The sequence below is a fragment of the Balaenoptera ricei genome, chromosome 10 (genome assembly GCF_028023285.1).
Source record: "Balaenoptera ricei isolate mBalRic1 chromosome 10, mBalRic1.hap2, whole genome shotgun sequence".
Lineage (NCBI taxonomy): Eukaryota > Metazoa > Chordata > Mammalia > Artiodactyla > Balaenopteridae > Balaenoptera > Balaenoptera ricei.
In genome coordinates this window covers 44,456,303-44,474,391 of record NC_082648.1, presented here as the reverse complement: position 1 = coordinate 44,474,391, position 18,089 = coordinate 44,456,303, and the positions used below count along the sequence as shown (strand labels likewise).

The 18,089-nt window shown below is 52.7% G+C and overlaps 1 protein-coding gene across 1 annotated transcript; it reads left to right on the top strand.

Moving 5' to 3' along the window:
* The first annotated feature begins 10,571 nt into the window (after window positions 1-10,571).
* Window positions 10,572-17,517, top strand: LOC132373219 (keratin, type II cytoskeletal 5). Its single transcript, XM_059935948.1, has 9 exons — window positions 10,572-11,218; window positions 11,805-12,019; window positions 12,784-12,844; window positions 12,955-13,050; window positions 14,484-14,648; window positions 15,014-15,139; window positions 15,388-15,608; window positions 16,385-16,419; window positions 16,892-17,517. Exons 1-9 carry the CDS (start codon window positions 10,664-10,666, stop codon window positions 17,194-17,196), a joined length of 1,779 nt encoding a protein of 592 aa, XP_059791931.1. The 5' UTR covers window positions 10,572-10,663; the 3' UTR covers window positions 17,197-17,517.
* The last annotated feature ends 572 nt before the right edge of the window (window positions 17,518-18,089 follow it).

Below are 18,089 nucleotides of genomic sequence, written 5' to 3'. Positions count from 1 at the left end.
GGAGCAAACCCAAGACAACACCTACTTTCCTCCTTCCACTGCCATTGGGGCTGCCCCCGGCCATGGAGGAGCCGTAGCCCAGCTGCTCAGTTATCTGCAGGGACATGGTGGGGGACACAGGCCGTGGGAATCCTCACGAGGGTGTAGGTCAAGGGGAGGGCACAATTCCCGAGTAGCCCAGAGCTATTTTAGCTTGTGCTCCCAGCTGAGGTCGTTATGAGATAGACCTATCGGGCACACCCTGGTTCTCCTCCAGGACTAGACCTAATTCTATCACAAAGGTGCTCTCTGTCCTCGCCAACCAGGAAGGCTGTGAGGTTTTGGGCAGATGGACAGAGTCCATGCCATTTGAAGAAAGCCCTCTGGGGACTGTCTGGGGAAAAGGTGGGGCTAGTGTCCACAGCCTCCCTCTCAAGGAGCTGGAACACTGGGAAATGTCAGCATCTGTCCATCAGGCCAACGTCCTCAGGACGACAGTGATCATGGTGTCATCTTCTGGGGCAGACACATTTTTTACCAGCTGGCAGAGACTCTTTCCCTACGAACTGCCACCTTCCCTTTCTTGGCCTCACCAGCATGAAGACCAGGAGCTGGCAGGTGATGGGGGGAGAACCCAAGGTAGACAAAGGCAGCAACGGGCAAAGTTAACTGGCCAGGAAGTGAGCCACTGAGCTGCCGAGGGACCAATCCTCTTAAAAAGACAGGACAGAGCCTGGCAAGGCGGGGTGATCTCCACCAAGCAGCCTGTGCTCACTCCAAGAGGCCAGGTCCCAGGGTGGAGCAGGTAGGTATGGCTTGACGGCTCGCTCTCATCAGGTAGGAAGCAAAGACTGGGCCTGTTCCAGCCCGAGTTCTCCCTGCCCTCAGCCAGCGGGTGAGCTCCTACGCCTGTCAGTCCACACCAGGCACTGCCCCTGCTGAGCCCCGGGCAAGGGGATGTGGACATGTCGGAGGGAAGGTCAGTACTGAGGAAGGTGGGCTTAGGGACCCAACCCATACTGAACTCCAAGCTGAGAGCAGTGGACAAAATGCATACAGATCCTGGGGCAGAAAAACATGCATCCAAGCAGAGGACCCCCAGCAGATGGTGAGTGTGGCCTATTCGCCGTTGTCCCGTAGACCTAGTCCAGCTCCTGGTGGTACAGCTTGTGGGATGGGTGAGTAAATGAGGTGACAGGTGAGCCTGGGCAGTGGGCAGATTTTGGAGGAGACTGTGAGGAGCAGAATTCAGGGAGATGGAGGGGCAGGCAGGGCTGCGTGGAGAAGGCAAGGAAGACATCTTGAAGTCGGGGGAGGGTAACCCGGATGTGGAGGATGCAGGCTGGATTTCCTTGGTCAAAGCAGAATCTGGAGAGCACGGTGTCTTTATTTTCTGTTGCTACTGTAACAAATTACCAAAACCACAAATTTATTATCTCATAGTTCTAGAGATCAGAGTCTGAAATGAGTGTCACTGGGCTAAAATCAGGGTGTCGGCAGGGCTACATGTCTTCTGGAGGCTCTAGAGGAGAATCTGTTTCCTTGCCTTTTCCACCTTCCAGAGGCCACCCACATTCCTTGGCTCACAGCCCCTCTCCGCCCTTCTTCAGAGTTGGCAATGGTAGTCAAGTTCTCACTTGACATCACTCTGACCTCCTCCCTCTCCTGCCTCCTTCCTCCACATTTAAGGGCCTTTGGGATTACATTGGACCCACCTAGATAATCTAGGAGAGTGTCCCAATTTTAAGGTCAGCTGACTAACAACCTTAATTCCTTCTGCACCTTAATTTCCCTTTTCCATGTAGAATACCATACTCACAGGTTCTGGGGATTAGGGCGTGGACACCTTTGGGTGCCACTGTCCTGCCTACCATAGATGGTAGGAGGGATGGTGAGGTAGGGGGACCCAGAGGAATGTGGAGGTGAGTTTAAGGCCAGTAAGAAGCTATTTTATGTTCTTGAGCAAAAGAGGACCGCGCTTCACAGAGAGACTGGGGCTAACCGACATTCACAGGGTTATCATGAGATCATTTTCCAGTCTCAGAACAATGGATCCATGTTCTGTCTGAGGGCTTGCAGACCGTAACGTGTTACTGTTCTCTGCTGAGGGCAGTGTGCCAACCTGCAGGAGGCCATAGCTGGTGCCAGAGTGAGGGGGCCCAGCCCTTGGGGATGCCCAGGTCAGCTGGAGGCTGTCCAAGAGGCTGGATAGGTCATGACATTCTGGCTGTGAGGCCTGGAGAGGTGCTGAGTGTCTCCCCAGCTCTGAATGGTGAGGCTGCCCCTTCCGGGGGGGGCCTGGAGGGTGAGGAGACCAATGGGTGGGACAAGTCTTTCGGGCAGACTCTGGAACCGGTTGGGACTCCTGGGCTGCTGAGGAGGGAAGCGGTGCATGGTGGGGGCAGGGGGAGGGTCAACGTGAAAGGAGCTTTTGTTCACTCCTTGGCTCATACCCTGCCTGGGAAGCGATGGATCAGTGGCGAACACTCAGGCCTGTGGATTCAGACAGTTGGGAAGTTCCATCTTGCTGGGGCATTGTGGTGTTGATGGCCCTAATGGTGCCTCCAGAATTTTCTTACGGGTCGGGCTTGGAGTTGAGGAGCTGTGATCTAGTTAGAGAGAGACAATTGTATGGCAGGCTTGGTCTCAGAGCTAGTCTGCCCGGGAGCACACTTTTTTCATTTAGGTGGTATGTTTATTTGAAGAGACTTTGGTGTACGGGCTGCTGATGGAGGTCAGGGGTGTGCTGGGCTCCTCAAGGTCCCCTGGGCACCACCACTCGTGTGCTGGTTAAGAACATGGGCTCTAGGACCAGCCAGACCTGGGGTCAACTCTCAGGTGTGACACTTATTAGCTGTGTGACCTTAGATAAGACACATTTCCTTTCTGAGGTTCAGAAAATCGGGATAATGATGCTTTATTGCCTATCGGTGACACGAGTAGCAAATACGACAATGTATGTTAAGTCTTAGCTCAGTGTCAGGCACAGAGCAAGCCTCCAATGGTCATTCATTTCAAAGAGGGGCTAGAAGAAATCAGGCCCAGTGTCACCCAAAGAAGTGAGGCCACCTATCTGAATGAAATGGGGTTCATTTCTTTTCTGAGTGGGGCAGCCTCACGCAAGGAGTTGGCGTAATCCCTGTGAGGCCACTGGCTAGCTCGGCCCATCCCAAAGGATTACAAATGGCAAAGGAACATCAGGCTGGGTCATCCCATTTCATCCTCTCCTGTTCGTGGCCTCTGCTCATTCAGAGCAAAGTTGTGTGGGGCCCGGTTCTGGGAGTCTTGGCCATAGGGACCTTGGAGGCTGGGAGAGACGAGACATAGAAGAAAAAGCTAAAGGTGGAACCAAGGCACCAGTCCACACATGAGGTTGTTAGACATGTCTGGACCTTTGGAAGAGACTACCCCAAAGGCACCTGAACCTTTGCTTTGTGTCTGGTGCTAGGGAAGCGGGCAGAGGAGCAGCAGTAGGCCGAGCTTCACTGCCAGGAACATTGTATCGAGTGACCCCAATTCACTGGAACCTTGCCCCAGGGCCCCAGCTGCTTCACCACAGGTTCTGATAGTTCAGAGAGGGGAAGGGTCTCTCCAGGAATCCATTCCCCTATCTCCACCCAAGGCTAGAGCTTCTTCTCCCTGAGGGTTGCTGGAAGACGCTGAGAACACTGACTGCCGAGTGGCATCTAAGGCCCTATGTGTTTGCTGCCCTCACAGGTTGGCTGGAGACCAGAGCTGCAGCTAAAGGCCTCCTCTTCAGGGTCAAGTCAGGGTCACGGGCCAACAACTTGAGTATCCACAATGGTGAAGACAAGGGTTCTTGGAGCCACACTTACCTGGATTCCTATCTAGGCTCTGCCACTGACCATCTACTTAACCTCTCTCTGAGCCTCAGTTTTCTCATCTGTAAAATAGGGATAATGAATAATAGGCCCATCTCCTGGGGTTGTAAGGATTAAATGAATTGATACCTCCAGAGCCATGCCTGGCACACAGTCAGTGCTCTATAAGTGTGGCTGTTGTTATGGCCTTTTATCATGCCACAGAGCACATCCTGGGCACTGACCCAACCCATATATTGAGCTGCTTTGGGATCATGGAAATTTCAGAGTTTCAGAGAAGCACCCCATCTAGCAATCATCAGACATGTCTCCCCCATTTGGAAGAGACTGTCTGAGAAAACATCTGGGTCTTTGCTTCATGTTTGTGGGAAGTCAGGACAGAGAGAGAGAGATAGAGAGACACAGAGACGGAGCCAGCACTCAGCTGGCTGTTCCTCCTAGCATGAAAGCATGGGAGCAGGTAGGCCCTGGAGTGTGGGTGTGGATGGATCCCCCTGGCTGGGGAGCAGAGTTGAGGCTGAACAGCCATGGGAACCCAAGGATGGGTGAGTGGAATGGGGAGCCCTTGGAACTGTTTCAGAGGACACGATTTGACTAGAGTCAGCAGAGAGCACTGCGGGGCTCTGAACCCTGGCAAACGGAGTGAGGTGTGAATTCTCACTCGGTGGGAGTAGAAGGTGGGGAGAGGGGCAGGGCAGAAAGTGGTTTCCATCAACCACTCCTCTTCCTATCTTTGGTCAGCACCACAGCCTCTGGGACCTGGAGGCCTGGCACAGGCAAGGGCCCTGGGGAAGGGCCCTGGTGTTGACTTTGGCTGAGGCTGGTCTCGCCCTGGGGCTGGTCTCGCCCGGGAAAGACCGGGTCAGCGTCAGAAGCTGTCAGGGCTCTGGATGGAGGTGAGGTGGGAAGCAGTAAATTTGCATCACCCATAAGTGGCCTCATACACGCAGGCCTCCTTCCACACTGGCCTGGGGAGGTGGTTCTCCAAAGGGGGCCGAGACACGCAGCCTCGAGTGAGACATGCGTGGGCTCTTGCTGGGGTGCAGGCGAGGCAGTGCAGGGCAACGGCAGCACGTGGGACGGGCCCTGGCTTGGTCCTGGCTCTGAGAGCAGCTCACTGGGGGATTTGGGGTTAGGTCTTCCCTCTCTGAACTCAGCTTCCTCCTCTGGGAATGGGTTTCTGGTGGACACCTGGGCATGGACGGGCAGGGGGAGAGTAAGGGTAGGAATCAGAGTCAGAAGATTCACATAAGCAAGTATGACCAAGACTTGCCTGGAATGGCCTGTGGGAGCTGAGTTTTCCTGAAACCAAGTCAGGCAGGATTCCCTAAGCCCGCCTTGGCATGGCCACCCCCTGCCACCAGGAGAGTGGTGTGGGCAAACCATCCTGGGCCTGGCAGGACCCAGGCCTGTCCTCAGACCCTGCATCTCCCCCCGGGCCTGTCTTGTTCATGGCTGTACCCCGACTGCGGCCCAGTGCATGGCACCCCACAACTGCTCAAAACACACGTGCTGGATGAAGAAGTGATCAGATGATTGGTACACGTGTTCCCGTGCTCTTTCTTTTCTCAGGTGCCTTTGAAGCTGTGTCTCTCTTGGAAAAGCTAACCTGGTTCCACGAGCCCTGGACAGTGCCTGGTGGTCCCCGTGGACAGTGGGTGAGGCCAGCGGTCTGTGTACCTGGGGGATGTGCAGGAGCTGAGAGCACGTGCAGAGGGTGTAGCTGGGCTGGGAAGGCGACCATTTGCCTCTGGGGCTGTCCAAACTCCAGGTGTGTTTCAGAAACCAGCCCTGGGAGGGATAACATCTCCAGCCTCTGCACTGTCGTCTCTTTCTTTCCTTCCCTATCGTATCATCACTGTCTACACTGAATCATGCCCCAGTGATTGGACCTCGCCACCTGGGAGATGGAAACAAGCCTCGGTCCCTGCGCCTTGCCCTACCTCCTCAGGATGAGGAAGTGGTACACCAGACACATACTCCAGGAGGGCAGCTCCCGTCTCTACCTTCATCTTCTCATCTCTGGATGAGAAGTCACTAGTATGCTGGGGGTAGAGAAAGGAGCAGGAAGGAAAAAACAAAACGAAACCATGGGGGAGGTTAGGGATGTAAAAAAGTTTCCCGGCATGCCTCTGACCCTATAAGGATAGAAGCCTGGTATAAATGAATCATGTCCCTGCCTCTCCATTGTAGAGAAAGTCTGCGAATTTCTGGAGTACCAGGCCTGCCCACACCCACGTGGGAAAAAAGGAAAGGCCAAGAAAATGGTAAAAGCCTTTCTTTGCAATTTTAGATTCACAGATGCGGAGTTTGTAGGACAGGGTCTGGTATATGATAAGTCCTATATGAGTGTTTATTAAAAGAAAAATAAAACCACCCTCCATGAGAAAGCAAAGCACAGAGGTTTTTGCTGCATGTCCCTTTTTTTAGTCCCTCTGACTAATTAAAGTATTTGTTGATATCCAGTCCATAGTTTCAATCAACCGAGGGAGACTTTCAAAGACTTTGCTATGCCTTTGGCAAAATACCCTTCCGATGAGGGAAGAACACTCCCCAGACTTGCAGGGACCTGTTGGAGGGAGGCTGAGAGGTCTGCTCTGTGGTTCTCGCCCCACCAGTGCCAATCGCCAGCTCAGTCTGAGGGGTGGGGGCCAAGGCTGCTCCCCACAGCCCCCTACATGTTGGCCTCACCCTTCCAGCCAACCCCAGCCAGCTTGAAATTACCATTCCAGCTCCCACGGCCTCCTCCAATGAGCCCAGACCCCTTTCCTGCTGCGTCTCCCAGCACCAGTGGGGGAAGCTGTGTTGAAAGCTGGGCTTTGTGTCTGGGATCCCAGCAATTCAAGGGCTGGATGAGGACCAAGACATGGCCTGGGAGCGGGGGCGGGGGGGACTGGCTTTTGTACCTCTGCTGGGACCCACAATTTGTGTGAAGCCCTTGCACAAAAGAAGTCAACTCCAAAGGCCCCCTTGTCACCATGACCCAAATAATGGCAGCAGGGCACCCCTCCAAAGCCACTCCAAAGCCAAGAAAGAGTGGTTCCTTTACTTGTGGACATGTGCATTTCTACCCAGGCCTCTTCTCAGACGTGAGAGTCCTAGAGAGGCAGGGTGGTACTTGCATCGACAAGTACCTCTGCCAGATGTGGCCACATGAAGGAGGGGTGGTGGATCCTGCTCTCCCGTCCGCAAAGGGGCCCGACTCCTCTCTGCCCCTGCAGTTCCGAGAATCCAGAATCTGAGATCAAAGCTGGGACCCAGAGTTCCCTCTGGCTTTGGGTGGAGGCAGGAGAATTCTTCCCTCAATTCCTCCCTGAGGCTAGGGCTTTGTGAGGAGTTTCGAGGCCTGGCTCTGGGCTCCGTCCGTCCTTCCCCATTCTGCTGGATCTGGCTCCGTGCTCCCAGATGAGGAAGCCAACCATCATCCAATGAATAGGTGACTCATGCCTCAACTATTGCTCCCCACTGTCTGTGCTGAACAAGCATGGGATAGAAGGTCTGCAAAGACAAGGACACTGCAGCTCTCTTTCTCTCCTGGAGCAGGACGTGGCTGCTTGGGCTGAGGGCTGGGGGAGAGGAATGAAGGGAAGTCCAAGGGATGAAGAGTCATGAACTGTGTCCTCAGAGGGTGCCCAGGCTAAAGGGGACAAGAGATCTGCTCTCTGGATGGGAAGCCAGGGACAGCAGCAGGTAGACAGGACCCTGGGACTTGGCATGGGGTTGGGGAGGGCCTCCCACAAAGACCTAGGGAAGGGAGATGACCTTATTCTGTCAGTTCAATTCGAAACTGTTTGCTGAGCCCCATCAGTGTGCGCGGCTGGGCTGAGGGTGCGGCAAGGCGAGCCAGGCGTGCTCCCTAACCTGGGGGAGTCTGCTGTCTGGGGAAACCTAGAGGGCATGTGCCAAACCATCTCCCGTTAAATATGTCCATTCCATCGTCTTCTATGAAAGGCACACAGAGAGCGCTGGGGGATCCGTGGAGGGAGCTCTAGGCTGGGATCACAGGATTTGCCTAATCCTTGTCCCACGGTCACCTGGACCAATCCTACTCCCTGCCTGGTCTGTGAGGTGCGTCCCTGTGGACAAATGCTGCCCATGCTCTAGGTTCGCACACCTTATGAGGGAGGACAAGGCAGTTGCTCCTGTCCCCCTCTGACACGGAGACCAGCAGGGACAGCCACTGCAGCTCCTTCAGTCCTACACTCGCCTCTTGCTGATGAGGAAAATGATGCCCGGAGAAGCTAATTAACATGTCCTGCCAAGCCTTGGTAACTCTCTCTGTGAGAATGCCTGGTAGAAAAGCTCAGCAAGCTCTGTGTAATCTCTCTCTTCCTGCCACGGTGAAATTCCAGGCTGGGGTGGGACTCTCTCACACTGTAGTGGTGCTGGGGCCTGGTTCCCCAGGGGAGCGTCGCCACTATTTGTAGCCATCCGGGTCTGGCATTGTGGGAGGGGCTGCCCTGCCTGCTTGGGGGGCAGTTCCCACAGAGAGAGAGGCTTTTCCCCCAGTGAGGCATCCAAACAGTCCCAGCCACAGTGACTTGTCCCTGGCATCTGAATCTGAGCTTGACACACTCCAGCCATTCTCAGGCTGGCCAGAATGCCTTCCTGTTACACGGAGTCCTGCTTCTTCCTGGGAGGAGGAGGAATGGGGAGAAGCACATGTTCTGGTGTCTTCGGAGGGTGGGGCTTCCCAAGGGCAGTGGAGACTAGACCCAGGATGTGTGTGTGTTGGGGGGGGGGGTGGGCAGCGGGGGGACATACCCTGACGGTGACCTTCCAGTGGAGAGAGAGGACTCGTGCTAGGGGTCCCCAGATCTGTTCTGTCAGGGGCTGAGAGTCTATCCATATGAGACAGGGCCCCCAAGACACTCACATCTGTTCCCTGAGAGGCAAGAAAGTGTGAAATTGACAAGCTCAGTAAATTGCATCTTTGAGTATCTCAGGAATCCTTCAGGGAGGGAGGCAACCAAACCTCATTGACCAAGACCTGTAAGGCCAGCTCTGGCCATTGACCTGTCTGTCTGGATTTACCTATCCACTGCTTTCTCATCACAGCCTCTGATGAGCAATCACCTCTTGGCTGATCCCCAGTGGCTCCGAGTCATTTTTCCACAGCCAGGGCTGCCTTGTGGCCAGCTGCAGGCCCTGACTAGAGATTCCTAAGCCACGGCTGGGTCCTCACTCCTTTACCCTTGAGAACGTACCTCCTTAGCCTTGAGGCTTCAAACTTACCCTCACCCTACCTCTTCCTCCAGCCCCAGCCCAGGGGTGCCCCCCGGCCCGGCCCACAGCTCTTAATGGCCGAGGCACTGCCTGAGAGTCCTGCTTCTCTTCTGGGGAGGAAGAGATGTGAGCCCACTCAGGTCTGCAGCCAAAAAGATGGGGTATGATCTAAGACAGACACTTGTAAAACCCAACCAGACCCCTTGTCCTCCATCCGGTACCACAGCCCATCCGGACAAGCTTTGCAGAGGGGTCTTCCTGAGAGGCGGGACATGGGGGCTTTCTAAAACAACTTCAGCAGATTGTTAGGCCAGCTGTCTGGTCGCCCAAACCTGCCCCTTCTAGTCTCTCTGGCAGGACGATCTGTAGATTTAGAATTCCTTTTCCACTCTCCAGGCCCTGAAGGAGGGTTCGGGCTGGAGCTCAGAGAAAGCCCAGCAATTCCCGCTGCTTGGAACAGGGCGGTTCACTGGTGTAACAGGCCGGCCAACTCTCAACATGTTCCTAATGAGACTAGAAGCTCCTGCAGGTATGTGTTTGTGGCGGCCTTCAGCCTGTATCAACAGACATGATGACTCATTTCTTCCCTAGTGGAATCACTGAGGGCTTGCTGGAACACACCTGGGGTGCTGGGGAGACAGCAGAACAGCTCCCCCTGAAGAGGGACTTGACTGCCAGGTGTAGTCTCAGGACCTCGGGGGCAGGGGACTATTGATTGCATGGGACACCTGGGTTTACTTAGCCCCCATAGGGTCCCGGCCAAGCCAAAGAGCAAGGGAAAAGTTCAGTGACACAGAAAAGGCTGAATTAGGAGGCGTTGTGGAGGGATGGGTCTGCCCGTGCAGAGAACAAAGTGGGATGGACCGGAGGCTGGGGGTCTCCCACATACTCTGTTTCTGGAGCTTGGGGCTTGGGGAGTCTTTCTGGCCCGAACCTTGCAGGAGAATCTGCCCAGTGGGCTCTGGGATAACTGTACCTCTTCCGGGAAAGGAAATTTTGCAGTAGCGGACCGAAGTCTATTTTCGCCTCTGGCACAGAGCTGAGATATCAGGCCACACTCGGCTTTCCAAGGGCTGAAATCCCTGAAACAACCTGTCATTAGGGGAGTAAGCAAAGCGGACCACTGCCCGTGGGGGACTCGCTCTGCCCCCAAGCCTCCTGTTCACGGACAGTGTACACCGTGCTGGGATGCTTGACAACATCCCTGGTCCTGGAAGGATCCTTCAGGACATTGGCCAAATGCCGCCTTGCTTCTTTGGGCTACTCACAGCCCTGGGCTCCCACGGTGAAGAGAGGTTTGCTGCCAAGACATCTGGGCTGCAAGGCAAGTTTATCCCTACCTGAGCAGAGCCTGCCAGGAAGAAAGTGGTTGCACCCCACACCGCTGTGCAGGTGTGCCGGTGAGCTCACAGCTGCCCCTCAGGCATGCCCAGCCCACTTAATCATTCACAGCTCGACAACTCTCCCGCCCAACCCAGGTCTAGAGGATAAAAGGATGGCTTGCCGCTCCTGGCTAACAGAGCCACGTCCTGCGTCCTGTCCTGCTCTGTTCTTTCTCTCCAGCACCTCGTGACCGCTAGTGCCCACTACTCTCGCTCCACCGGGAACAAGCCATCATGTCTCGCCAGTCGAGCGTGTCCTTCCGGAGCAGGGGCGGCCGTAGCTTCAGCACCGCCTCTGCCATCACCCCGTCTGTCTCCCACACCAGTTTCACCTCTGTGTCCCGGTCCGGGGGTGGAGGTGGCGGCTTTGGCAGGGTCGGCCCTGGGGGTGCTTACGGCGCGGGTGGCTATGGCAGCCGGAGCCTCTACAACCTGGGGGGCTCCAAGAGGATCTCCATCGGCAGTAGCGGTGGTGGCTTCAGGAACCGAGTTTGTGCCACCGGTGCTGGAGGCAGCTATGGCTTTGGAGGTGGAACCGGGAGTGGATTTGGTTTTGGCGGTGGAGCTGGTGGTGGCTTTGGGTTCGGTGGTGGATCTGGCTTTGGAGGTGGCTATGGGGGCCCTGGCATGGCCGTCTGTCCCCCTGGAGGCATCCAAGAGGTCACCATCAACCAGAGTCTCCTGACTCCCCTCAACCTGCAAATCGACCCCACCATCCAGCGAGTCAGGACTGAGGAGCGGGAGCAGATCAAGACCCTCAACAACAGGTTCGCCTCCTTCATCGACAAGGTGAGACATGATTCTTTGTGAAAAACCGCTATGAGTGTGGAATAAGTGTCAAAGAAAGTGGAAAGAGGGGCAATTTCCTGACTTTGTGCAAATATCTTCATAGTTTGCAGTTATGTTTTTCTCTTTGTTTCTGTGTCCTGGATTTGTGGCCTGCTTTCTTAATTAGACTGGCAGCTTGGAAGAGAAGGTCTTAATTCTTCCCCTTCAGAGATAACCTCACAAGGGATCCTTGCTTACTGTTGGGCAGAGAGGTATATTCTGTACTCCAGGTAACAGGGCTGATTGCACAGAAAGGTGGCTGAGTTCATTGGGCAGCAGCCTGAGTGCTTTTGCAGCCACCCCTGCACCGGGCCACTCTCTGCCCAGCCGTGCCCACTGCTATCTGTGCCCTGGAGAAGTGTCCTGTCTCCCCTAGAAGAGTGAGTTTAAACGCTTCACTCTGGACCTGCCCTCTGGGGCCCAGGTCCAAGCACTGCCCATCATGGGAAGGTTTAGGGGGACAGAATGAGATGGGAGGAAAACTGGGAAATTGATCACTGAAACATGAAATCCAAGTTTGTCCATCTTCGAACTCTGTCCCCTCCAGGTGCGGTTCCTGGAACAGCAGAACAAGGTCCTGGACACCAAGTGGACCCTGCTGCAGGAGCAGGGCACCAGGACCGTGAAGCAGAACCTGGAGCCTCTGTTTGAGCAGTACATCAACAATCTCAGGAGACAGCTGGATGGTATCCTGGGGGAGAGAAGTCGCCTGGACTCAGAGCTGAGGAACATGCAGGACTTGGTGGAGGACTTCAAGAACAAGTGAGTTGGGGTGGAGTGGAGACAGGGGCGGGTCTTGGCATCAGATGTACTTTATAACCAGACTACTGCTTATGCCTTTCCCAAGGGGTGAAATCATATACCTTCCATGGACGCCTAAAGTACTGGAAAAAAATCCAGGTCGGTGTTTAGAAAGTTCTAGCTGCAAGCTCAGTCTCTCTGCGAGGCACTTAGCCTCCAGCCAGAGTAACAAACTCAGCACCCTTGGTACCACTTGGTGGAAAAAGCAGTCATGTAATCCTTGCTTTATGGGGCTTTTCTCCCCAATATACTCAAAGCACACAGCATTGGCTTTTTGATGGATTCCCCCCAAAGCAGGAACTGATGATGTAACCTAGTTTGGTGGCTCAAAGTATTTCTTTAGTCCTTATGAACCAGCAGCTGGGTTGCTAATTTTTTGGTTTTTTTCAAAGGCTATGAAAGCTGAAAAAAAAAAAAAAGCATTACAGAAATTGACTAGATGTGGAGTTGGGGAGAAACAGCACAGCTTTTCTATAGGAATGTTCTTGAAGCAACTGAATTATAGCAATGAAAGAATAGTTATCTGCTAGACAATTGTAGAGAAAACAGTACCCTAATGGGTAAGGACCTTGCCCAAAGGCTCACCCTCCCAGTGTCCCTCCCTCTCTGCCTATATGATGTGAGAAGCCCCTTTTGGTGGGAAAGCAGGCTCACAGTTGACTTTATGCAGTACAGACCCCAGACCTCATCCTTTGATAAGCACATCTCATCCTTTTTACCACCAGGTATGAAGATGAAATCAACAAGCGTACCACCGCCGAGAATGAATTTGTGATGCTGAAGAAGGTATGTGGGTAGCAGAGAACCTGTTGCCTGTGGCTATGCTCACTTAAGGTGTTGTTCATTTAAGTCAGGGTGGAAATGGGGTGCGGTGCCAACCATCCCTGTTTCTCTAGGATGTGGACGCCGCCTACATGAACAAGGTGGAGCTAGAGGCCAAGGTCGATGCACTGATGGACGAGATCAACTTCTTGAAGATGTTCTTTGAGGCGGTAAGAAACGCCCCCTATTTGGGACCCAGAGAGATGGCCACGGGGACACCACCAGGGATTAGGGTCTCCAGGGTTAAGTGACTTTCAGTGGTTCCTAAGCTATGGGCACATTTTTGTCTTTCCTACCCCTTTAGTACTATTCACATTACTTAATAAAGCCAATTCTTTTTTTTTTTTTAAGTCAAATTTGAAGCAAAAGACCGCTTCAGTAATCATTTTGCAGAGCGAGATTTAGAATGAGTTATTAGAGCCCCAGGTATACCTTTCCCAGCCACCTCCCCTTTCTGGAGTATCATCCCGTCTTTGTTTACTCCCAGCATGGCAGACCACACAACTAGATTCTTTTTTTTTCTTTCCTTTTTTTTAAACATCTTTATTGGAGTATAATTGCTTTACATTGTTGAGTTACTTGCTGCTGTATAACAAAGTGAATCAGCTATACGTACACATATATTCCCATATCCCATCCCTCTTGCAGTCTCCCTCCCTCCCTCCCTATCCCACCCCTCTACGTGGTCGCAAAGCACTGAGCTGATCTCCCTGTGCTATGTGGCTGCTTCCCACTAGCTAGCTATTTTACATTTGGTAGTGTATATATGTCCATGCCACTCTCTCACTTCGTCCCAGCTTACCCTTCCCCACCCCCGTGTCCTCAAGTCCATTCTCTACGTCTGCGTCTTTATTCCTGTCCTGTCCCTAGGTTCTTCAGAACGTTTTTTTTTTTTTTTTTTTTTTTTAGATTCCATACATATGTGTTAGCATACAGTATTTGTTTTTCTCTTTCTGACTTACTTCACTCTGTATGACAGACGCTAGGTCCATCCACCTCACTACAAATAACTCAATTTTGTTTAAAATAAGTTATGACCTAAGAAGATTCAAGTCTGAGAGGTTACACGGTAGGGGTTTCTTGATGTTCAGAGTTGTTAAATTAAAAAAAAATAGATTAGTAGTGATTTGGATTATTTATTTATTTATTTATTTATTTATTAAATTTTAAAAATTTATTTTTTTATTTATTTATGGCTGTGTTGGGTCCCCGTTTCTGTTCGAGGGCTTTCTCCAGCTGTGGCGGGGGGGGCCACTCTTCATCACGGTGCGCGGGCCTCTCACCGCCGCGGCCTCTCCTGTTGTGGAGCACAGGCTCCAGACACGCAGGCTCAGTAGTTGTGGCTCACGGGGCCAGCCGCTCCGCGGCATGTGGGATCCTCCCAGACCAGGGGTCGAACCCGCGTCCCCCGCATTGGCAGGCAGACTCTCAACCACTGTGCCACCAGGGAAGCCCTGGATTATTTATTAACTGACCTAAGTTTTTTACATAGGTGGTTATTCTTATTTTTCTCAAGTCGACATAGCACAATGAGTAGAAGATTTGAATGGACCTGCTATTAAATAACACGGACTCCCATGACTGACTTGAAATCTCCCCGCAGGAGCTGTCCCAGATACAGACGCACATCTCAGACACGTCCGTGGTCCTGTCCATGGACAACAACCGCTGCCTGGACCTGGACAGCATCATCGCCGAGGTCAAGGCCCAGTACGAGGAGATCGCCAACCGCAGCCGCACGGAAGCCGAGTCCTGGTACCAGACCAAGGTGGGTGCTGTGGCGAATGTGCGAGTGTGTCCTGAGCGAGGGACGGACATGTCTAGGATTCCAGGCCATGACCAAATGCTAAGGATGTGGCTCTTGAGACTGGCTGAGGCCTACCGGGAGGAGTTATGGGAACAGTCATGCATGCATCTGCCACATAAATTCAGGAACATTAGAGAACATCTCACTGAGTTTCACACCAGTGTCTCTAGAAAAGCAAAGGCAAAAAGAGCAGATTATTGAAGACCAGCCCCGGGCCCCCAGTAACTACACCACTTGCCACCTCTTGGTAGCTCCCGCCTGTGAACCTGGGAAAGTGTTTCCATCCTCATATAAATGGACTCTTTCCTCTTTTCTGGTGGCATCAGTACGAGGAGCTGCAGCAGACTGCGGGCCGGCACGGCGACGATCTCCGCAACACCAAGCATGAGATCTCCGAGATGAACAGGATGATCCAGAGGCTGAGATCCGATATCGACAATGTCAAGAAGCAGGTAGGGAAAGAAGGCAGAGGAGGGGCCTCCACTTTGAAAGGGAGACCTATTTTGTTTTGTTTTACGTTTTCTAAGTATACACACACATACACATACACAGAGCTGGAGCAAGTACCAGCATTTCAATATTCCACCATCCACAATGACCAGGACAAATGTGCTGGCTTCTCTCTGGAATCTCAGAAAGAGACACTGCAGGCCCAGCTCAGCCTCTAAAGGGTCCCCACCCTTCCTTCCTTCCCCTCTAGTGCGCCAACCTGCAGAACGCCATCGCCGATGCTGAGCAGCGTGGGGAGCTGGCCCTCAAGGACGCCAGGAACAAGCTGACCGAGCTGGAGGACGCCCTGCAGAAGGCCAAGCAGGACATGGCGCGGCTACTGAAGGACTACCAGGAGCTCATGAACACCAAGCTGTCTCTGGACGTGGAGATCGCCACCTACAGGAAGCTGCTGGAGGGCGAGGAGTGCAGGTGGGTGACACGGCCGACATCACGAGCCCACGATGGCCTCACATTTGATAAAGTGGAGCTTCTTCTTCACTGCAGGGTGTCAAACAGACACACAGGTGGCCACTATCTTGTGCATGATGATTATCCATCATTAATCTGATGATCCAATCCAATCCAATCTGACACCTGGGCATACAGCTGACCTACACAATGTGACCTCAACTCACTTTCTGACCCTATTCCCACCACCAGTATTCTTGAATGCTGCCTCTCCTTCAAACAACCAAGCAACCCAGCAAATGTCTTCCCCATTCTTCAGGTGCTTCTTCCTTCAGGAAGCCTTTCATGATTACTCCAGCTGAGTTAAACTCACCTGCCTTTGGATTCTCAAACTACTGGGTTTTCTTCAGTCTTCTGACACTGCCCACTGCCTACGTCCTGTCTGAAGTATTTCTGTCCAGGCCAAGTCTTCTCACAGGACGTAAGCTCCTACAAGGCGAAAACTGCTTCCTACGTATTCACAGTTCCCACAGCCTCTCCCTCACTTTTTCCATATAATGGGTAGAGGACAATGTGAATTATAAGCTTCCTTTGATAACCTGTTTCTAGATCAAGACCTCTTCCTTGGGAAGTCCCTCCAGAGAACTGTCTCTTTCTCTAATTTAAGCAGTTTTTCAGGCATGCAGTCTCCTTGCTCAGAAAACAAGTTCTAAACATGACTATGGGAGTTATCCATACAGACTAATGCTGTCTTTGGGGGGAGTTTTTAACTCTTATTTCAATTTTTCCCCTTTCAGACTGAGTGGAGAAGGAGTTGGACCAGTCAACATCTGTAAGTAACTTTGAACAGACATTCACAATGATGACAATATGGGGTACTTGGTGTCAACTCAGAATCCTGCTATTTCTAGATACCAGACACTCCCATCCCCAAAATGGTTATTTAATACACTTAGTGAGAAGCAGGTGGTGGAGGGGAAAGAACGCAGGTTGAGACAGGAAGCAACAGGGCTCATTTCTTATCTCCTAAAGAGCAGGCCGTGTATCTTACCTATCTTGGACCCTGTTCCCCTGCCTTGCCCTGACCCCCATCCCCTGATGACTTAGCACTGTCCCTTGCCTACTGTGTTCACCAGCTTTCTGTTAGGGATCTTCACTAAATGACTTAGCTTTTCTGGGCCTCATCTGCTGCTCTGTAAAAGGGGCCAAGTACAGTGCCGACACCAGCAGGATCAAATAAATTAGATGCCTAGGCTCTAATCTGGCAGACTGGTCTCACCAGGTTCTCCCTCCTTTCTCCACAGCTTTTGTCACGAACACCGTCTCCTCTGCCTACGGCAGTGGCGGCAGCTTTGGCGGCGGCTTTGGCAGCGGCCTCGGCAGTGGTCTTGGCGGTGGTCTTGGCAGCGGCCTTGGTGGAGGCGGCGGCAGCAGCTTCTACTCCAGCAGCAGCGGGGGCGTCGGCCTAGGCGGTGGGCTCGGTATGGGGGGCTCCGGCTTCAGTGCGAGCAGTGGCCGAAGCCTGGGCTTTGGCAGTGGCGGGGGCAGCAGCTCCAACGTCAAGTTTGTCTCCACCACCTCGTCCTCCCGGAAGAGCTTCAAGAGCTAAGAGCCTGCGGCAGGTCACTGTCTCTCAAGTGCAGAAGCCGGCCGTGGCAACAGCCTCTTCTTGGTGGTGGCCCAAGCCAAGTTTTCTCTTTTTCTGGAGTCTAGTCGACCAAGTCTATCGCAGACCCACATTCTTTGGTTCCTGAAAGGCCCAACCCCCAGTCTCTAGCCTGCTGTGTCCTGATTCTATGCTCTGCTTGCAATTAGCCTTTGGGTCTCTACAGCCTGGTCCTTGGTGACAGAAGAATCCAATGTTTTCCAGTATTGAAACCATCAAAACAGAGTCCCTACCCCAATCCCATCTGGTCTATCTCCAGAGTGTGTTCAATAAAATGCTTTTATAATATAAGCTGTTGGGAAGAATTGTTTTTTCAAGATCTACAACCAACCTAGAGAACCCCTGTGGGTCCATCTGTCCAGGTGTGATTTGATCCTTGCATGATTCACAGGGAGACAGAATGGCCTTGGAGGGAAAGTGGTCCTCGTGGGTGGTCCAGAGACTCCAGGAGGCATGAGAAGTGGATGCCGAATCCTCTAGAGTGAAGGAGTCTCTGGAGGGCACGAAGGGGAGGGTTCCTTGTTTCGACAGATTACAGAGCTGTTTGTTGGAGGGGGGCCCCAATGAAGGTGGGCCAACTTGCAAGTAACGACATAATGCGCTTAAGTCAAATTTGTAAATAAGGACTATGTTGCCTTGAAACCCCACAAAGGCCTAAAAGATATTGGGCCTGTTCTAATAATGTGGGTGCTGAGAGTGTCAATAGCTTATAGTTTCTTAACAGCGTCAGGCATGAAGTAGCCCTCGGATTAGCAAATAATTTCAAGAATTTAATGGAGGTGACCGGAACTTGCACTATGTGTTGGACAATGGCCCATCCTCTTTTTCTGAACTTC